General features: G+C 42.8%; 1 protein-coding gene across 10 annotated transcripts in view; it reads left to right on the top strand.

Moving 5' to 3' along the window:
- AKAP13 (A-kinase anchoring protein 13) overlaps positions 1-21,186 on the top strand; it is a 227,054-nt gene that overhangs the window by 129,918 nt on the left and 75,950 nt on the right. Inside the window, exon 1 of one of the 10 annotated variants that reach the window (XM_053658878.1) lies at positions 15,119-15,872. The exons of the other annotated variants lie outside the window; for them this stretch is intronic. Coding sequence (XP_053514853.1) covers positions 15,792-15,872 — 81 coding nt within the window. The 5' untranslated portion in view covers positions 15,119-15,791. Of the gene's footprint in view, positions 1-15,118; positions 15,873-21,186 lie in introns of those variants that run through there. 10 annotated transcript variants of the gene reach the window in all.

Here is a 21,186-nt window from a genome sequence, read left to right as displayed (position 1 = left end):
CCCCTGCCTGTGACAACCACTGGTTCTCTGTATCTGTGAGTTTGATATATATGTGCAACACAGAGACACACATACACAGCCTTTGTTTTTTACTTATTCCACGTAGCATAATGCCCTTGAGGTCCATCTGTGTTGTTACAGATGGCAAGATCTCATTCTTTTTTGTGGCTGAGCAATATTCCTGAATATGTATCTATCTGTGATATGTGGGGTGCGACCAGAAGTAGCTTTACAGTTGTGAATATGCAAAATACAGAATTATTTTTGTATTATTAAGTTATTTATTAAAACGGTGTTATTTTCCATATGGACAGCTGTAAACCTGCTTTTGCCCCACCCTGTGTGTAGACATTTCTACATATCTCTATACATCACAGGTTGTTTACCCATTCATCCATGGATGGACACCTAGGTTGTTGCCATATCTTGACTGTTGTAAATAATGCTGCAGTGAATGGAGGGGTGCATATGCCTTTTTGAGTTAGTGTTTCTGTTTCTTTTCCTTTGGATAAATACCTAGAAGTGGAATTGCTGGGTGATATGGTCATTCTATTGTTAATTTTCTGAGGAAACTGTGCTGTTTCCCATAGTGGCTGCACCAATTTACATTCCCACCAACAGTGCACAAGGGTTCCCTTTTCTCCATATCCTCACCAACACTTGTTCTTTCTATTTTTTTTTTTTTGACAGTAGCCATTCTAACAGGTGTAAGGTAATAATCTCATTGTGGGTTTGATTTGTATTTCTCTGATGAGTAATGATGTAAAGCATCTTTTCGAGTACTATTGGCCATTTGTATGTCTTCTTTGGAAAAATCTTTATTTACATCTTCTGCTTATTTTTTAATCAGATTGTTTGGGGCTGTTTGTTGTTATTGAGTTTTATGAGTTTTTCATATATGTTGGATATTAACCCCTTATCAGGGATCTGCTTTGCAGTTATTTTCTCTAGTTCATATGCTTGATAGTTTTCCTTGCTGAGCTGAAGAAGCTTTTTAGTTTGATATAGCCCTGTTTGTTTATTTTTGCTTTTGTTGCTTTGCATTTGGTGTGAGAATAAAATTGTCAAGACCCATGTCAAAGAGCTTATTGCCTTTGTTTTCCTCTAGGAGTTTTATAGTTTCAGGTCTTATGTTCAAGTCTTTAACCCATTTCAAGTTAATTTTTGTATATGGTGTAAAATAGTGGTACAGTTTAACTCTTTTGCATGTGGCCATTTACTTTTACCAACACCATTTATTGAAGAGACCACCCTTTCCCCATTGCATGTTCTTGGCTTCTTTGTCATAAATTAATTCATCATGTATGCATGATGGGCTTATCTTTGGTCTCTCTATTCTGTTCCATTCGTGTCTGTGTTTATTTTTCATGCCAGTACCACACTGTTTTAATTACCATATCTTTGTAATGTAGTTTGAAATCAGGGATTGTAATACCTCCAGTCTTGTTCTTTTTTCTCAAGATTGCTTTTTAGGGTATTTGATGTCTTTTATCATTCCATACAAATTTTAGGATTTTTTTGGTTCTATTTCTGTGAAATATGTCATTGGTATTTTGATGGAGATTGCATTGAAACTCTATGTTGCTTTGGGCAGGATGGACTTTTTAAACATTATTTTGTTTTCCAATTCATGACCACAGAATAGCTTTCAATTTCTTTCATTAATATCGTACACTTTCTAATATGGAAGGCTTTCACTTCCTTGATTAAATTTATTCCTAAGTATTTTGTTCTTTTTGATGCAATTGTAAATGGGGTTGTTTTCTTAATTTCTCTTTCTAATGGTTTATTATTAGTGTATATAAATGCAATAGATATTTGAGTATTGGTTTTATATCTTGTAACTATTTAATTTGTTTATTCAAATGGTTTTTTGATTGCATCTTTCTGTGTTTTCTATGTATAATATCATGTCATCTGGAAACAGGGACCATTTTACTTCTTCCTTTCTAATACAGATTTTTTTTTTCTTGCCTAATGGCTCTGACTAGGACTTTCAATACCATGTTAAATAAAACTGGCGAGAATAGTTTTAAGGTGCTTGCTTTGTTTCTGATCTTAGAGGAAAATCTTTTAGCTTTTCATCATGGAGTATGATGTTAGCTGTAAGCTCATCATGTATGGCCTTTATTATGTTGAGGTACATTTCCTCTTTGCCCACTTTGTGAATTCTTACCCTAAGTGGTTGAACTTTTGATCATTCTTATCTTATTATATTGATAGCCAGAGATAGAAATGAGTCATAATAAAAACATGGAGTCCAATAAACCAAGGTTTTAATCTCAGTTCTGCCATGTGGAACTGTTTGGAGGCTCAGTTTTCTCATCTATAAATTCAGGATAATGATATCTACTTCCAGGGTTGCTTGTACTAGCGTTGGTATACTGTCTGGCACATAATAGGCATTTTGTATGCAGTAGGTGTGATTCTGATCTCATTTTAAATGAACTGAGAATTATCAGGCCCCGTCTTAAGGGTCTATGGATGAATGTTTTTCAATGGGTAATGGTTAAAATAATCTGGAAAGAAATTAACCATTTGTAGCAGGTCACGCTGGTACTCAGGGAAGCTACCACATCCCTTTCTGTTTATTCTGAGGGTGCCTCAGCTTCAGGCCTTGAGATTGGACCAGGGCCTGGACCCATCTGGAAGAGGGTGCATAAGAAGAGGCTCCAGCCCTCCGTATGATGTGTGACCGCTTTGCGGGCATCAGGGCATTAGTTCTGAGAGGCTGAGGAGTGTTTTCTCTTAATCCACCCTGTGAGGCCAGGGATTATGGGAGCTACAGACTGACTCGTTAGCAGGAGAGAGAGCACACATACATCTATGCATGAGTTCCTTACTTTAAACACTTACAACAAAGATTCCAAAATAAAGTAGGCTATTAGAATGGATTCCCTGCCTGTGGAAGTTACTGTTGTGCATTTCCAAAAGTAAACCAAGCCTTTACTTTTCAAATGTATACTGGTTTGTGTGTCGAACATTGTAATAGAAACTAGGAATGCCGGGAAAGGCAAAATGACTAAGGTATATCCCTAAAGAAGGTCTTTCTGTCGAGAGAGACAAAGTACTAAGCTGGGAGTTGACACCTGTGTCATGGGATCTCCAGAGCAATTATCTATTGTTCAGGCCTATCGACACCAGTGTTCTCCTTACTGTTTACTTTTGGTGGCATCACACCATCAGGCCTGGGTGGATTATTAAATGTTTCTCTCAAGGGATTTTCCCCTGGTGATAGCATTGCTGGCCCTAAAAGAGGAAGTTGATCTTTTTATTCCAGTTCCAGAAACTGATGTGTGTGTCATGAGTGTGTTGCTATGGAGCAGTTCCCGACCCAGTCGCCATCACTCACAGCACAATCGGCTGTGTTCCTTCCCAGGAGTCATTAGGTCTCCCTAATGGGATCGTCTGAGGGAGGAAAGCAGAGCTCTGGCCCTCCTCCCTTACAGCGCCAAAACCCGGTGCCGCGTCTGCTTCACATCAGGCTCTGTGGGTTGTTTTTCCCCTTGTCTGAGGCTGTTCTTTCCTCCTTGACTCAGAAAAAGGACTTAAATTCTGGCTTTCCTGGCATGGAACTTGGATGCAATTGCTGTCGCAGCTAAACGTATTAAAAGGAGCACCTGCAGCTGAGGGAAGAAATACTGTTTAAAAATTGGCATGTAAGATAAGGTGTACAGTGCTCTCAGGTCTGCTTTTTAAGCCAAAAGACTGTGTCCTGTAGACTTTGAGAAACACTTTGCCCCTGGCACACCCCTCTCCAGCCCTCATAATCCCCCAGACTTCTGTGAAAAAGCCTACGAGGTGCTGGTCTGTGGTGAGTTCAGACGATTGGCGTCTACTGCTTAGTGTCACAAGTACACAGCCATCGGTATCTACTCACAGTCCCTGGAAGAGAGGAAGGGGTGGAAGCTCATCAGTGCTCAATAATGCCGTGTTTTCTTATCTCTGTTTTATTCCTGTTAGGGGCAGTGTCTGCACTGCCCTGTGTCTGTTCCTTGGCATGGCTCTCTGGGAAGGAGTGGGATTAAACATAAAGCAAAGTAGTGCATACCCTTTTAAGAATATGATCTCTGAATCAACCTGATGTTCTTTAAAGCTTGGACTTACTCTGTGTGTTATCTAATACCCGCCATTTGTTAGTGGATTAACATGCAGCTTCGCTGATGTTGTGAAAAGTTGCCTCTGTTCTTCCTCCTTAAAGCTCCAGGTAGTGGGAGCCTGGAGCAGGAAGAAGGGAGGTACCAGAAAGAAAAGGGAAGTTGGTGGGGTTAGGGAAGCAGCGGGTAACTAAAAATAAGTCTCTGCACAGCATCTGCAAGTCACCAAGTTGTGAAAGCATAGAAAGCACAGCTGTGATAGACCCATGTTGTCTGGTTCTTCTTCCAGCAGTTGTTCGTTTAAGTTTTTGCAGCTTAACTGCCCAGCACAGAGTGGGGAAGACAGGACTGTTCGTAAAGTGAGATTTTAATAAAGGGAGAAGAGGCAATTGACTCTTCTTCCTGTGAAAAGGATTTTATCACATAACCAATTTAGTACGATACAGGAAGATAGTTATACACATCTTTGTATAAGTGAAAAAGTGGAAATTTCAGATATTTTAAAAAGCAAAGCTCTGGCTTTTAAATACTCATGACTACTCAGGAAGTTTCAACAGCTGCTGCTGGACGGAGGCACTGATACACCCTTGTTGATATAAAAGACAGGACTTTCAATATCAGCATTTATTTTCATAAAACGAATGGCCCTTTCGGAAGTTCTTCTTTATAAACAAACAGTAATTAAAACATTTGACAAATGCATGCCACTTATTTTCCCAGTTTAACAAGCCAAGCTTGTAAAAGAAACATATTATTCCTCCTTGCCCAAAGCAAATAAACTCTGATGACCACAAGGAGTAGCTGAGCTGAGAGAGACCTCCACTCTGATAGGGAAATAGAGGGTGTACGAAGTCTTCTGCCCGCCTTTCAACCTCCCTCCCTGTGGCCTGTGAGTCTCCATGTTAGCTGCCCCAGGAGGACACCGCCTTGTAATGAGATTAGAGCATTTCCTCTCCATGGGACCTTGGAACACGCGAATCCTCGGGGAATGGCAGAGTGTTCAGGTAGTTGAAGGTAGAACCTTAAGTGCTGGAGCTGTGACTTGGAAATCTGTGCTGTGGAATATTTCTAAAATATCTATGTGCTTGGCTGGCTTCTTAAGCACTGAACAATTTGTTTCCTCCACTGGATGCATGAGAAGTGTCGTGGCCCTCACTGACTGCTCTTCAATGGAGATGAGCATCGGTGGACACCAGTTCTACTAGGAGCACACAGGAAGTTGCATTAAAGAATCCCTCAGGTCAGCTTCGCTGTGGGTCACTTGCTTCAGCCTCTCAAAAATGGAATGGGACACATTCAGCCCTCTGGTCTCTTAGGAAGTGCCTTTCAGCTACATTTATTTGCACAGCGATTGTGGAAAAGTCTTAAAGAATTTTATTCATTCTCCCCTCAGAAAACTATCTTCACTTTCATTCCTGCTGTAGGTACTCTTAATTCATCAGCCTCATGCAAAACATTATGAAATTGTTTGGGCCTCACTTCCCATGTAAGTAAAAGCACTGGCTTTCATCACCACAGCCTTTTAGTGTGAGAGCCTTCATCCCAGATCCAGTGGCCACCCTCTCCCCGCCCCAGATTTTTCCTGTCATATTTAACTTACCTCCTCAAACTCTGATGTGAAGGGTTCGTGCCCCCATCTTCTTTCACCTGAATTCATTGGTGTCCTTATCAGTGATCTCTTTCTACCTAATGACCCAGCAGTTCTCAATTTTTTTGGTCTCCAGATCCCTTTTTACTTTTAAAGTTTTTAGGAATTCTGGAGAACTTTTGTTTATGTGGATTGTATGTACAAATATGTACCACCACTAGAAATGAAAACTGAGACATTTAAAAAACATTAACTCATCTATAAAAACAATAATAAACCCATTGTTTGTTACTAGAAAGAGCATTTTTTTATGAACAATTACTTTTTCATAACAAAATTAGAAGAGTGGCATTGTTTTACTCTGAATTCTTTCTTAATAGAAAGCAGAGTCTTAAAGCTTTATAGAGTCAACCTGCTGGATTTGTTTTGGCTGAAGTGTGTGAAGAAAATCCAGCCTAATACAGATATATGCTTGGAAAAAGGAAGAATATTTGAATAGTTGTCTCAGGTAATTGTGATGTTTCGATACTAGATCAGAATCCACAAATGGTAGGCTCTTAAAAATTATTTGCAGTGTGGAATTTGAAAGTATATCATTGAACTTTTTATACTCTGGTACATTGAAGTCCATGGGTCTTTCTTGTACTTTGAATGGATCTTTCATCCATGCATGATTTTTTTAACATCACTTGTCAGTTATTTAGGAAATATTGATGTATTGAGTAACCTGGCTCTTCCAAATGTTGAATTTTTTTAAATTCTGCAATATCAGAAAATCTCATTTGTTAAGATTACCGCCAGTCTAGTCAGAAATGTCTTTACTGTATTGGTAAATCGGCAAGTTCACAGTGGCAAACCCAAGTTTTCCAAAATTCTCATTTGCACTTGAAAGTCTAAATTCTACCATCAGTGAGAAATACTGCCAGTTGTTGATCTTAAAAGACAGGTTCACTTTGTTCATTTTTAAGAAAATACCCGTGTTCTGAATAAGCACTGTTTGCTGGTCACTCCTCCTTTCAAGTTAAAATGTTCCGTGAAAAAGCGGCTGGCTCAGCTTACAACTAAAACACTTGCTCAAGTGATTTTCCTCAAGGTAACTATGGTACCTTGTGTGCAGAAGTGTTTTATCACCACTTCCCCTTTTTCACACAGTATTAAAAAGATGTCTACCTGAAAGTTGAAATATAACGAAGTTATTAATCTTTACAGCTTCATCAAGGACATACATTCTAGGTGAAGATGTTTTTGTCTCCAGCTGTGAGTGTGTGGCAGTGAAGAATGTGCCTATTAGTTCCCTTTGCTAATATTTGATTCATGCTGAGGCCTGAGAGTGCAGAAGTCAAAACAGCACAAAGGGTCAATAACATCTTCACATTACTGTCAAAATAGTTGTGACCCCCACAGATGCCCTGAGAAGGTCTCTGGGATCCCACAGTTCTGCAGACCATACCTTGAGAACGACTGCTTTATCTCAGGTTACGGGTTCTTGCTGAAAGCAAATAAAATAGCTCTTCAGTTTTTAAACTCCGTGGTGTGGTGCACATGGACTTTACAGCCTGGCTCCTGAGGCTGCTTGTACGGCCCCACCAGCTACACCGTTCCAGTCTGCAGTCCAGCTGCCACCCACACCAGATTCCTTGTTTCCATTCAGATCCATTGCTGCACTGGCTCATTGGTCCTTTCTGCCTGAAATGCATCCTGGGAGCCTGCCTGAACGCTCTTTTGTTCTTCAGGACCCTTTGCATGCGTGCTGCTCCGCCCTGTGCTGTGCCCTTCACTCACTCAGCCTCCTGTGTGCTCTCCTCCCCCACACTGGAGCACAGAGCGTGGCACCATGGCGTGAGCTGTGCGTCCTGCGCACAGGGGACTCTGCTGTCTTTGCCTTGTTTTCATGCCCTGGGACCTGCCACACCATCTCAACGTGTGATGGGCACTTACAATGTTGGATGCATGGCGAGTATCTCGAAAGCAAAAGAACACAGGAAGAACTTCAACAAGACTGATTTCTAGTTAGCTGGCAGTTTTCTGTGATACTTGAGTAGTCTTCGCATGAGGTTATAAATATAATCTTCAGGGTGGAATGCTTTACAGAACCAACACAAACTGTCACTTATATTTCAAAAACATTCAGGGTAAGCAGAGAAGTTCTTCCACTTGTTGGTTAATTTCCGCTATTCCTATTTATTGATACGGTCTGACTCCTCACGTCATTTGTTTGCAGTGAGCAGAGTAGGTAGATGCCCTTTTCCTCTAGGCCTTATCTCTATATAAGAAAACCCATGGGTTATTTGAAGTTATGAATAAAGGAGCTTCTGAATCTAGATGGCCTGCACTCGGTAGATCTAGTCCTGAGAAGATCTGAAAAGATTCTTTTCAGACCAAGATCGAGATGGCTATCTGTGCATTCACACAGGAGCCACTTGTTGAATCCGAAGAAATAGGAGATGCCTTGCTCCAAGAGTCTTGTACAACAGACACCCAGATAACTGGCGATCAGTGGATGCTGGGCGGGTCGTCGGAGTGCTGAGGGCAGGATCAAGGACGCGGAGGCAGCCAGGTGTAGGGTGTAGACTGAACCTAACAATCCGACTCGTGCAGACTGCAGTAGAGCAGACACAGAAAGAGAGGTGAGGGAAGAGACCATGAAGAGGCTGTCGTGGAGCTGGGCGACTCTCCCGGAGTCACACGTGTGAGAGCCAGAAAAATGCTCTTTATCCCAGTGGGTCGCACTGGGAATCCAGCCTCCTGGGTGGGGATAGTTCAGGACACTAGAAGTTCGGTTCAAATTAGGCACTTGGGGATTGGCCAGGAAAAAAAATCTATAAATATATCTGTCTTATATTACGTCTTTTCCTTTGCCTCAGATGAAGAGGCTTTTTTCTTCTTTTTCCCAAGGCGGGCTCTTCAGTCTGCGTTCCCAGTCCCGTGCTGACCTTTATAAAGTACTGCTCCGTAGATCAGTTTGGCACTCGGATGCTCAGTAGCTCCTGTAGTCTTTGCTTCTGGGGACACTCCCTACCTTCTCCACTTACAGAGAAAAGAAAACTTTTCTCTCTTTCTGCCTCATCATCGTCCTGATAGGAAATGTCATCAGAGGGAGCATAGTGGTTTGGTTTTGAAGCAAAGGTGTTTTATTTCAGCTCAAACTAAAGCCAGAATTTCAATGACTTTATTTTATCTCATGTACCCTTACAAGCTGATTTAAATATCTCTTTTTTAAGTAAGGCAGGTATGTAAATGATGATAATAAAAAAGTAGAATAACCACACTTGCAGGACTTAATGTCATAGGCTCTATACAAAATACTTGACCTGTAATAACTCATTTACTCTTCATAACAACATTCTTTTACTATTTGCCTCTAATATTTTTGTTCCCATCTTCCAGGCAAGAAATGAAGGAACAGGAAGGTTATGTAGCTTGCCCAAGGCAGACTGGCTCCAAAATCCCTCCTCTTAACTGCTGGGCTAGGAAATAGAGTCCCTGTGCAGTCAGCCCTTCCTGTACATGGCATGTGTAGGCGACATCTCCCTGGTAAAGGGGCATTTCTCCCTCTCCTCTCCATTGTCTTCCACATATTTTTTTGGTAACAACTCTTCCAAAACAAATTCTGACACTTAACCCGAGGTAAACACAGTTCTGTTGTACTTCCTTAAATTTTTTTTTAGAACATCAGATTGAATAAAATGATTGAATGTAAATGTAGTAATTCTTGAGTGCAGTGATCAAATACAAGTTCCAAACAGTGGTCTCTAAATGAACAAAACCAGCCTTGGCTGGTGTGGCTCAGTGGATTGAGCACCGGCCTGCGAACCAAGGGGTTGCTAGTTCAGTGCCCAGGCAGGGCACATGCCTGGGTTGCGGGCCAGGTCCCCAGTAGGGGGAGTGTGAGGGGCAACTACACAATGATATTTCTCTTCCTCTCTTTCTCCCTCTTTTCTCCTCTCTCTAAAAATAAATGAATAAAATCTTTAAAAAAAATAAATGAACAAAACCAGATTGAACTTTGCGGGGATGTGTGAATGCCAACATTGAACTGGAGGTAGTGTTTAAAAAAGTGGGGGTTTTTGTTGTTGCTTTGAAGACTTTTTCTCTGCTCCTTTGCCTTGTCTTTCAGACAGTTGGTAAACAAAGTACATTGTCCTCTGCATTTCTCGGGAGGCATGACTGTATGGTGGTGGGTGTTCGCCCAGAGGATGAGGGCAGTTGTCCATGGGAAACTGAGTCATTGTTTGGCTTGTCTGCCTGGCTGTGCTAGAGCTATTCTTTATGCCATGAAGTCAAAAATAACAAGAATAAGTGAAGTAATTTCCTAAAGTAATACATTTTTATTTTATATGGGATTTCCCTTAGGACAGGGTTATTTTGAAAGTGCGTTTTCATGTGGAGCCAGGACCTCTAGCCTGTAAATTTAGAAACTCTTTTTAGGCGACTTGCCTTTTGTGTATGTTAACACTGACAAAAATTTCCTCTTGTTGTTTAATAACTATATCTAGTCTGGATTATGATTGGTTATAAATGAGTATATAATCAGCTAGTCATCTAAAACACCTTGGGGTGGGGGGAGCACTCTGTGAGAGAAACAAAGAAATTCCCATTCCCCTCCCCTTGGAGTCTAACCAGTGGGCAGCACCGAGGGGCAACACAGTGTTAACTGTCCCTAGACACAGAAGCTGTTAAAAAACTGATATCTCAGTGAAATGTTGACAGAGAGGCTGAGTGTGTTTAACGACACTTGCTGTCTATACTTTCTCAAATTAAGAACCCCTTGTCATTTGTATTGAAAAAATTTCTTTCTATCCTTTGACATTTGTGTAAAATTAAATATAAGAATACTGATGATGTGAGTAATGAATTCTAAGTTTTCTTTTCTTAAATTTTAACTTACGTTTTCTCCATGATAGCTTTATTTTATTTTGTATTATTTTATTTTATTTTAAGTTTGGGGAATTCTCAAGTGGCAAAATAAGACGTGTGGTGGAAAGATAGATTTATGATACTGAAGGTAGGACAAACTGCTTTCCTGAGTTGCGTGACTTTGCACAGCTGACGTAAACTCTGCCTTTTCCTCACTTGCAGACAGCAGTGTTCGCCTTACAGCTTTTTGTGGGGAGTAAATGAAATTGTACATGTGGGGGCATCTTACAAAAAGGAAGAGCTGAGTAAATGTTGTTGTTGATAAATCTTGCCCCAGAAGACCTTTGCTAGACATTATGAAACTGTCCTGTCACTACTTTTTCTACTGAAACTGTGATTCCGCTGTCTCCCTTTCTTCTCTTCTCCCTCCATGTATTTCACCACGCTGTTGGTAATTTTAGTAAAGTTTATTAACAGTTGTGGGCTTGTTCTGTGAGATCTATTTCCTGTAGGGGAGCACAGGTTTGGGAAGAGACCTTTTCAAAGCTTTGTGGTTTTTTTCTCTTCTATTCTTCCATCTTTTTTTTTTTTTTCTTTTCCATTGTTAGCTCCCAGCTAAATTTTCTTAAGGTTTCTTCTTGCAAAGACAATGAAGGGTTAAAGCGGTGGAGTTGCTTGCTGCTGTCTACTGCTGATTTGACAAGAGCTGCTGGTTGCTCACCTCTTAGGTCTTCCTCTTCTCCTTTAACTCTTTTAATCTCCTTGGGACCTCCAAATCTGTGAGTCAAGGAAACGCCAGGACCAGTAGTGCTTGAACACCTGCGCCGAAATTCAAAAGGAAACCCTGATGGAAACAGTGCCTTTGCAGTCATTGTAAATAACTTTCTTCTTTCTCCTCTCAAGGACTCCAACATCATATTTGAAGCTTTTTTTTTTTTTCACTGCATCATGCATTCGGTTATTTTAAGCAGACTGGAGTTGCTCAAGTGGAAGCTAATGTTTCACCTTTATTCTAGTCAATTTGGCAACAAATGTGTAACTTAGGATGACTCACAATTCTTCAATTAATGAAATCAGAGATTAAGGAAGATTGTCAACTGCGGTAGACCTTTCCTTCTCATTTCATGTGAAAAGTGGAGATGGCAGATGTAATGATGCAATGAATTGTACTGTGTATTTCTACACCAGGTTTTGAGCAAATTCTCAATTCCTTTTTTTTTCTTTTCTGAATCTGCCTGCATCCTATGAGCTGTATGGCAGGTGGTAAAGATTTCTTAGTCATAGACTGATGGTATCAGATCAAGAAGGAATTTCAGGTATGATCTAGTGTCTATACCCTCTCATTTTTCAGTTTCGGAAACCTGCCTCTAGAGGGTCAAAGTAATTATCCCAGGTTACTAGGGAGATAGTGGCACACCCAGGAATGGGAAGAATCCCTGATTTTCACCCTATTGCCTGGTGTTCCCTGCAGAGACTAAATTGATCAGCGGTGAGTCACTTAACCAGTGCCCAGTCACACGGCTGCTGCTTTGTTTCCCAGCCTTGAGTGTTCTGTTGGGACCTGCAGCGTACCCACTAGGTGGCGCCCTAACTCAGAAACTTTGCCTCGGGACTTCGGGCAGGGTTCTGCCCTAGCTGGAACAAGAGGGTGCCAAATAGAGGCGACCTGTAAGAATGTTAAATAATTCGGTCGGGTGTCAGATCTTGTAACCAGATACACCAAGAGAAAACTTAATTCATGAACAGAAATGCTGTAGTTCAATTATAATGCACACATATTTGTGTACTTCATTTTCTGGAATTTTAAGAACATGTTGGGCCTGTGATATAAACAGACTAAAAGCACTGGATTGCTTCTGTTTAGAATTTGGGACCCCTTGTGGATGGAGAGTGGATGGAGGACACAAAGAGAAGGAAGATGCAATTAATTTCTTAAATAACTGCTATTGTAAAAGGTTGTAAATAACATATATATTATATATATATATGTGTGTGTGTGTGTGTGTGTGTGTGTGTGTATATATATATATATATATATATATATATATATATATATTTTACTTCAGTTCCCAAAATTGAGGGAAAGAGGAAACATTCTCAAAGCGAAAATTTGTGACTCTCAGCTCTAGTTTGGATTTAAAATGATTGGTTGCGGTGTTTCAAAATTCTAACAGAGTAACTGTTCAGTGGTTCCAGATGTTTTTGATAAAAACTTGGAATTGTCACATCAGCAGCAAAAGCACAGGACTACAGAGTCTGTCTTCTGTCGGGGAGTGGTGAGCAGATCCAGAGGGGAAAGAAAAACAGACTTTTTTCCCCACCCAGAGCATTTTGTTCTCCAAGAAGGAACAGAATACGTAAGGACAATTCTAAATCATTTAAATATGTGTATGTGTCCAGAAAAAGCAAGAAGTATAGGTTTGCAGCCTGTAGCACAAAGCCAGCAGACAGTCAGAACTGAAATAGGTTAATCTATATGTCTCAAAACAGTAATCTAGGCCATTTCAGATTATTATATTATTAAGAAACAGTTTCCTCTCTAATTAAACTTCTTGAGGACAGAAACCTTGTTATTTTGTTTGCCCTGACTGCAAGGCACAAAATAGCTGTTAAAATCAGTATAGATTATGTACATTTAAGTCCATAGTTAGAGGAGGTTGGGCATAGAAAGGCTTTATTGTGATTAAAGCATCCGATCCCTAGAGAGATGCCTGGGAACCTTGGAAGCAGGAAACATTCGAATCTAATTAAGACAGAAGGGAGCGGCAGTGGAATGGACCATATGAGAACGGAGGGGAGGCAGCTTTGTGCCCATGTGGGGAGGAGGGAGCGTTCTGAATCACAGCTTGGTGAAAGTTCCTACAGAAAAGATAATAAATTATTACTTTTTCTAAACACTACAGCCTGCAAGATCTTTTGATTTGTGCCTTTAGACCACATAGTTTCAAAGTATTTGTAAATTGCTAATCAGGTTCCCACCCCTTTAGTGAGCCTGAACAAGAGTTTTATTTGCAGCTCTTCAGTGTTTCTCTGGTCCTCTTGTTTCTACTGCTGTCCACTGGCCCTGTAATGAAAAGAAGCCCCTGTTTCACTATACCTGTTGGTAACATCACCGTCACCCACCGAGGCTCACTGGGGACAGGTGGGGAAGGGGAGGCTGTCCATGCTGGTGAAACGGTGAGGGGTGGGGGGGAATCACGGGCCCTGGGTGGGTTGGAGCTGTAGCTGTGGTGCGAACAGCCAGATGAGGAAAATGCTTGCATTGGAGCAGGACTGGCTGCGTCTCTCTCCCTTGAGGTAGTTAGCAACTTGAATGCCTGGCCGGAGGAAATGGTGACTCATCAGACCCTCTGCTCCCCTTGAATATGCAATTCCTGAACACCCTTCTCTTGAGGCTGCTTGCACCGTCGGTATAAATTCGGGTGTTCTGTCTCTTTCCTTCCTTTCTGTCCTGGTCTTTGAGCCCTTCATGCACACTCTCCAGGTCTGGCCAGGACTCCTGGCCGCTTGAGGCAAGTCAGCAGCCTGATGCTCCTAGGAGAAAAATCTTACTTATTTTTTTTCTTTTTCCACTCTTCCCCCTCTTCGCTTCTCTCTGTTCCTCCTTTCTCACCCAAATAATTTTCAACCCAAGTGAGAGAATGTCTGAAGTGAGAGAATGAATTCCGGAATAGGCCTGGCACCTGAGAATGTTTCAGAGGGTAGGGGCTCGAAATAGCAGACAACTGGTGAATGAAGTTAACAGGCACGTACAGAGCTCAGTTCATGTGAATGGAAGCTTTGAAGGGGCCAAAGTCCCAGCCAGGTGACTTTCTTAGTCACAAAACGTGTTGACACCTACCCATTCATTTTACTCCTTTCCTCTTTAATTTTCTTTAAAGCCTCCTTCCATGCACCACTCACCTCCCCCCCACCCCCAAAAAAAAAAAAAGCGGAACTCCTGATGATTTTCAGACCTTGTCAAACACCTTTGTAGACATTCTGGATCCTGGAGACACAATCCTGAAATACTTGGCTAACATTTTTCTCATGTTAAATCATTGGTTTGCGTTTGGCAAGGAGACACAGTGTGTGCCTTGAGTAGTTTCAATTTTCTCTCTACTTCGTGGGACAGATAAGCGTGTTGTATGTGCCTGTGGTGTTTAGGGTGACATCCCCCTCCCTTTATTACCATGCTGCCCTGACATCAAAGCACTCCTTGCAACTGGGGACGCCTGACAGAGCCTTTTTCATAGGGGGCAGTTGGAGGAGGAGGCGAAGGAGGAGGAGGAGGAGGAGGAGGAGGAGGAGGAGGAGGAAACGGGTTGGAAAAGGAAGCCTTGTTTTTCTCCTCTTCCTTCGTGGGTGAATCATGTTCCCACCACTGCAATTAGGTTTTCAAAGCTCCAAGGCTGTTGGTCCAGAGCTGAAAGGGCAAGTCCTGACGTTCTTGAGAGTGAGGGGAAAAGGGGGAGGGGGTTGGGGTTGGGCAGGGCCAGCGCCCTGGGAGGGGAGGAGGCAGGAGGGAGGCGAGCAGGGGGAGGGGCCTTTTTTCCTCCTTTTCCTCTGCTGTCAGGACATATTTTCAACTTAAATCAGAACCAAGCCCGACTGCCTGGTGAGCAAGACAGACTGGAAAGGCTCTTTACTTCAGATAGAATCTCTAAGCTGCTGCTGCTTTTTTCTTTTCCCTGTAAAGAAAAAAGAAATTGATATTTCTAGTCCTTTTTCTTAAATGCAAGAGCAGAATTTAATGGGATTTTATAAAGATGTCATTTCTTTGAAATAGAGCTGTCTTCCCTTTTCTCCCTTTCTTCCTGACGAAGTCCGTACTGGATTTTTATCGCCTGCATTGGTTTTCCCCCCACGTGCATTGGCCGTTATGCTCAGCCAGTTCGTTCTTTATTTTTCTACTGGAGTTCTCGCCAGTGATGGAAGTGGCGTGTGCTTCTCGTTCAGTCAAGCTCTGCATACAAGTATAGCATCAGGAGGCTTTTACTGTTTATATTATGAATTATAAATTCATCATCCCAGTGCTCTGAAGTTGTCAGAAAATTCTCGCCCGGTCGAGGAGTTGGATCCTACTTTCTTTTTAATTCATTTTTGGACGCCTTGAGAGTTTCATAGAGACAGGAGTCCAGAAGGCGCAGGTCTCCTCCAGCTCGCCGTGAGAAGTTTGGAACTCTGGACTAGCGTGGGTGCGCCGGCCCCCTGAGTTCCCGGTGGGCGCCTCTCCTGTGTTTGTCTCCTTTCACCTGCACTTGGTCAAAATGTATGAGCGGCACAAAAGACGGTACAGCCTCTGTGACATCTCCAAGGTGGACAGGACTGTGGACGTGGTGCTGCTGAAGGTAAGGGGCGCACTCGGCACGATGCCCAGCTCTCGGGCTCTTTCTTCTCTTGACTCCGACTGCTGGGTCCCTGGCCGCCTATGCTGAGAGGAGGACTGAGAAGTATAGGTGAACATTGCGGGATGGTGGTTGGATCTGCGACGTCTTAAAGGAATATCTGATCAAAAGCAATGGGACTTGAGAGGCGGCACTGAGCCCCTTACTGTTTAAATGTCATTTTGCATTCTTCAAAATGACTTTGTATGCTCAGGAGAACCTCATACGCTTGGAAATCTCGGAGGGAGAAATTCGTCTTGAAAGTTGCTCTGTCTGTCCCTCTGTCCCCGTCGTCCCCGCCCACTCCCCTCCCACCCCAACCCCCTGTCTCGGCGTGTTTCTCCCACAGTCTCTCTTGCTGCCCCAGTCTCTTAGTCTCTCTACCTTTTGTCTGAGCCTTTTTTGTTGTTTCTTCATTCACAGCTCTTTAGGGGAAAGGTAGACAACATTTATTTCCTGTGGAAGTTTCTCCAGTCAGTTTATGTATTAAAGTGGCAAAGTGGTTATTTCGGCTTGGTGTGCATGGTTGTCGGGTCTGGCCCGGACTCTGATGTGTTTGTTTTCCCAGGGTTAGGTGTTGAGGCAGGATGAGGGCGGAGATGCAGGGCAGCTGATTGCTCAAGGAGGCATCCTTGAGCCTAAAATTAGTAAGAACTCCTCCAGTCATAGGATGGGAGTCTGGGAATATTGGATGACTTAAGGACCGCTTTTTGGAAGTTTAGCAGTTTTCTGGCAAAAGCAGGGGAAATTGGAAGCCTACCAAGTGAGTGCTTCCGAGATGCGGAAAGGAACCTCAGTACCCGAACTGGGGAGCGTGTGGAGCTGGGGAAGTGCAGGCCGTGTGGTCCCTGGTCAAGGAAATAGTGGAGCTCTTTTATTGGTTTATCAATTCAGTTTATTACTGGAGACCCCCCTAATTTTTTTCATTGGCCCATTGAAGCCCAGAAGGCTAGACCACGGAGCCAGTGAAAAGCACCCTGGACGAGGGGCTCGGCCCAGGAGCTGTGATTAGTGGGGGGTGTTATCCTTACCCCGCTGCCGATGTCTGATGGTGGCTGGACCTGCCAGGCCTAGACTGACAGCCGTTGGCAGCTTGGCATTTCGAACTGGTTCCAAGGTATTACTCATTTTAGTTTCTCTGAAACATGATATCCTTTTTGAAATCACACTGTTCTGAAAGTTTTGTCCTCATATATTTAGGAGAGCCAAATTTTTAGGGCCTTTATATCCCCAACAGTGATTTTTCATGTCTGGGGGACAGGAAAAGAGGGAGGGGAGCTAGGAAACCCCAGGCCAGGTATCGTGAGGAGTATCACACATTTTAAAAGGCCGCAGCATGCAGACCCCTGTGCTCTGACTGGGTGGGGAAGCCTGTCTGAGGGGCTGCGTCGTTCAGGCAGCTGGGCCTCGCACATGCCCTTCCTCGGTTGCGACAAAGCACTTCTATAGGCACCGCCTCACTGGGGACTGTCCAGCAGCTGCCGATTCCCCCCTTCTCATATGAAGAGCTCAGGGGCTCTGTGGACCGTGGTGAGTGGAAACGACTTGAGTAGCAAAGATAGATGTGATTCTTCTCACAAGGCCACAGCCCGTGGAGGATATCATTAGTTTTTTGGATGAATCTTGGTTTATACCAAACTGCCTCCTATGTAATAAAAGATTTTCAGTAGAGAAAAGTTCACTTCTCCAACAGGAGACTTTCTTTCTTTTTTACGAATAAGTATACACAAGATGCCGAGAAAACAACCTATTTCCAGCATTGGATCAGTGTTAATGACTGTTGGATGTCAGGTGGAGTGCTAAGTCCAAGGGACATGCAATTCTTTAAAATCCTCATGTCACTTACAGACAGGCAGTGAAGGGAGAAATAAGTACAATTTACTGTGAGTGGTTCGACAGAAATAAGCAACGAGCTGTGTGAGAAATAGTGGGAAAGACCTATTTTAGATAAAATCTTTCTCAGGTGCTGACATTTAAAAATACTGATGTCTACAGGATAAGAATCTGCTTGCTCTCCCAAGGGAAAGAATGAACAGCAAATATAAGGCCCAGAGGTAGGAAAGAACCGACAGAGCCATTATGGCAGCATCCTGAGTCCATGAGGAGGAGAAGAGAAGGCTGGCGGCAGAAGTGGGACCTAGAAAAGCAGGGTCTTCACAGCCAGGGTGAGGGGTTTGCTCTGTGTGGGCACATTGCCTCCCAGTTCATGGTGACCCAGGGTCCCTCTGGCAGCGTGGGAACCCATCAGGCTGCCATTGTGGTGGTCCAGGCATGCTTAGATGGTTTTGTGGTCTGAAGTGGAAAGAAGTGGATGCACGTGAGATACCGGCGTCATATTTTTACGTTCCTAGACGCATTTTACAAATGGAAAAACAGATTCAGATGGCCAGCAATTTCCCACCTCTCATGCGTAATAGCTGAGAGGACGTGCCCCCTGATCTGGTGGTTTTCAAAGTGCATGTGTTTGCTTGCTATTCGAGACCTTCCCTTTGAGCCAACCAATTCCTGTTATTGCATGAAGATGTATAGCAATTTTTATTTACATTTACAAATGGTTTTTTTTTTCCTACCTTAAACATTTTATGTTGAAAAAAGCCTCAGAAGTTAATCACCTCTTTATCGGTGAAGGAATTTCTTCTCTAAAACTTTGGACAGGTGCCTGATCTCTTGTGATTTCAGTTCATCACATAATGTATACCAGCTTTCCCCTGCAATTCTTTCTTAAAAATTGCTCAGAAGTATTCTCCAATTATCTTTCATTTTGAATTTCAGCATCTTTGATCATGCTTTCAAAAACATAATGGTGTTGGGTATGTTGGCCACTTGGATTCTCATGTCTGTGTTCTCACTCCACTTTTATTGGTGGAAGTTGGCTTTTTATATGAAGGCGTTTGTAATTTTTCCACAGGTTCATTAAATATATCTAAGCACTCAGAGCAAGGTCCTTAATTCATATTAAATACTCAGTGAGTATTTGTTAATGAATGAGTTAATCTTTTAAGATTTGTGAGTGGGCATTCATACACATCACGTTATATAAACTGTATGCGGTGTACTGATGAGGCTGCGGTAAGATCACAGAGCTGAAGGATGACAGCGATCACAGAATTGAGATTTTGAATCTGTCCCGTTGGTGTTCCACACTTACGACTCAGTCCCTCCCACTGGCATCCTAATAATCCACTGAGGATCAGCTTCGAAATTCCCATCCTGTGTTATGTACCCACACTTTTGTCTCCTTGTTTTGCATTCTGATCTGGTCCCTTTGTTGCCAGGTCTATATAGCTGGTTTTGTGATAGTTCTTCTGCATTAAGACCTTAAGATTTTCCTCAGGCCTCATACATTGATCTCTGTCTTCAGATCAGCTCTTGCTTCCCTCCCATCGTCAACCCTCAACACCCCCCAAATCTTACCTCCTTTCTGGATTTTTTTCTAAATAGTAACACAGTAAGTTGATCGTATTCCTTGTCGCCCACCCTTCCATACCCCCAAGTACACACATGTCATTCCTCTTCTTCACTATGCAGTATTCCCTTGGTTACTCTCTCCTCGTACATGCATGGCTTTTGGCTCTTAGCATGAGTGGCTGGTAATGATGAATCACAGGCTCACATGGGATATGGAAGGGTTTTGTGGGCCTGTTTCCCTCCGCACCCTTCACTAAGCTAGTACTGACCTCCCAGGTTGGTGAGCGACAGGACCTTTCCCCTCACGCAGTTCACTAGGTAACTCGTGATAAGTATCGTTGAGACCATTTTTCACACAAGAGGGTAGCAAGAACCAGGAGTTTGGTAAAACTAGCATGCCAGGAAGAAGAGGGTCAGAATCTAGGATTAACTGCTGATTTAAACTGATTTCAGTGCCAGGGGCCATTTCTTTATAATTTGGGGTACTGGCTGCTCATGTCACTGATGATATATTGAGAGCACACTTTGTAGCTAGTAGTTCAGAGCATCAGATAAGTGGTTAAAAGATTTGCAACCATGTTTCATGTGCACAAAATGGAAGTGTTTGTAGAAGAGGACCACCCCCACCTCCCCTGCCCCATTCATGAAGTTTGGGCAGGCCACGTGGCCTCATTCCGGAAAGCTCAAGAGTAGCAGCTTGCCATTAACTTCATTGTTATTTTCCAGAGAAATATACATCATTGGAAAAGTTTGCTTTGCTCTAAGACATTTCCACATTGTATCCAAAGATAAGGAGGCTGAGAATTAAGACAGCTACACCATCTGCTCAGTTACAATCCGATTCCCTGAAATGAGTTTGACTCAAATGTTGGCTTTTATGTCCGGATGGTGGGTTTTTGCTTCCTTTTGTTCAGCCTCGGAACGCTGGCTGGATCTCCTGAGACAGTTGCAGAGGAAGTAAATACGGGCAATGGCTGGGAAGGCTGGGTGTAACCATGAGCTGTATTATTAGGATGTTCGGATATAAACCGGAGCAGAAACACTGCCAAAAACAAAAGGCAGCTCCCTGTGCACTGAAAGTATGTACAAGTCTATTTTCAGACTGATGGGAACACAGTGTGGGTGTGGTTTATGTAATCATAAGGGGTCCCAGGGAATGAAATATCGGGGCCAGGGGTGGGGGGGGCTGGCATTTCTTCTGAAGTAGCTTCTCTCATCCCATGTGGCATACGCACTGCACCTCGCCAGAACTGGGGATGTGGAATACCTGCCGTGCCCGTGAACTGTTTGTCACGGAGATCACGGGGATGCCGTGACCAAAAGACTCACTTTGTTTTTCGGCTCAAGATTCATGAATGTGGTCAGAGCCAGAAAGTCTGTTTTGGTAACTTATCCTTCCAAAAGATGTGCATATTTAATGGCAGAGTTTCTGTTTTCCTCATTTTGAGCTACTTGTTACACAAAATGTGTGAATCATCTTGAACTATTCTCTCCCTTACCCATTCAGTTATTTGCTGATCCTGTATTCGACTAATACAGACTCTGTCCGGGAAATCGGGGTAGAGGGGCTTGTAATTATCATCCCCATTTTCCTCTTAAAACTCAAGTTATTAGCAGTATCGACACTTGTCTCTTCCTCTTTTGTCTCTTAATCCTAATTTGGTGATGAGAATCTTTTGCCAAGCCTGGTCTCAGAGCTGGCTAAGGAGCATGTTGATAGTACAAAGAACCCTCTTCTTTATTAATGTAAACGCCTCAGTCTTAGGGGTCATTTTTTTGGGAGAAGAGAGAGTAACCTGAGAGCACTACCTCCCTACACACCCCCCACCCACCCCGGCTCCAGAAACATCTAAGGAAAAGGTCTCTAGTT

Source organism: Artibeus jamaicensis, unplaced genomic scaffold (genome assembly GCF_021234435.1).
Source record: "Artibeus jamaicensis isolate MK-2021 breed Jamaican fruit bat unplaced genomic scaffold, CSHL_Jam_final scaffold_612, whole genome shotgun sequence".
NCBI classification, from domain to species: domain Eukaryota; kingdom Metazoa; phylum Chordata; class Mammalia; order Chiroptera; family Phyllostomidae; genus Artibeus; species Artibeus jamaicensis.
The sequence above is the reverse complement of the archived record's forward strand: the minus strand, read 5'-3'. Positions and strand labels throughout refer to the sequence as shown.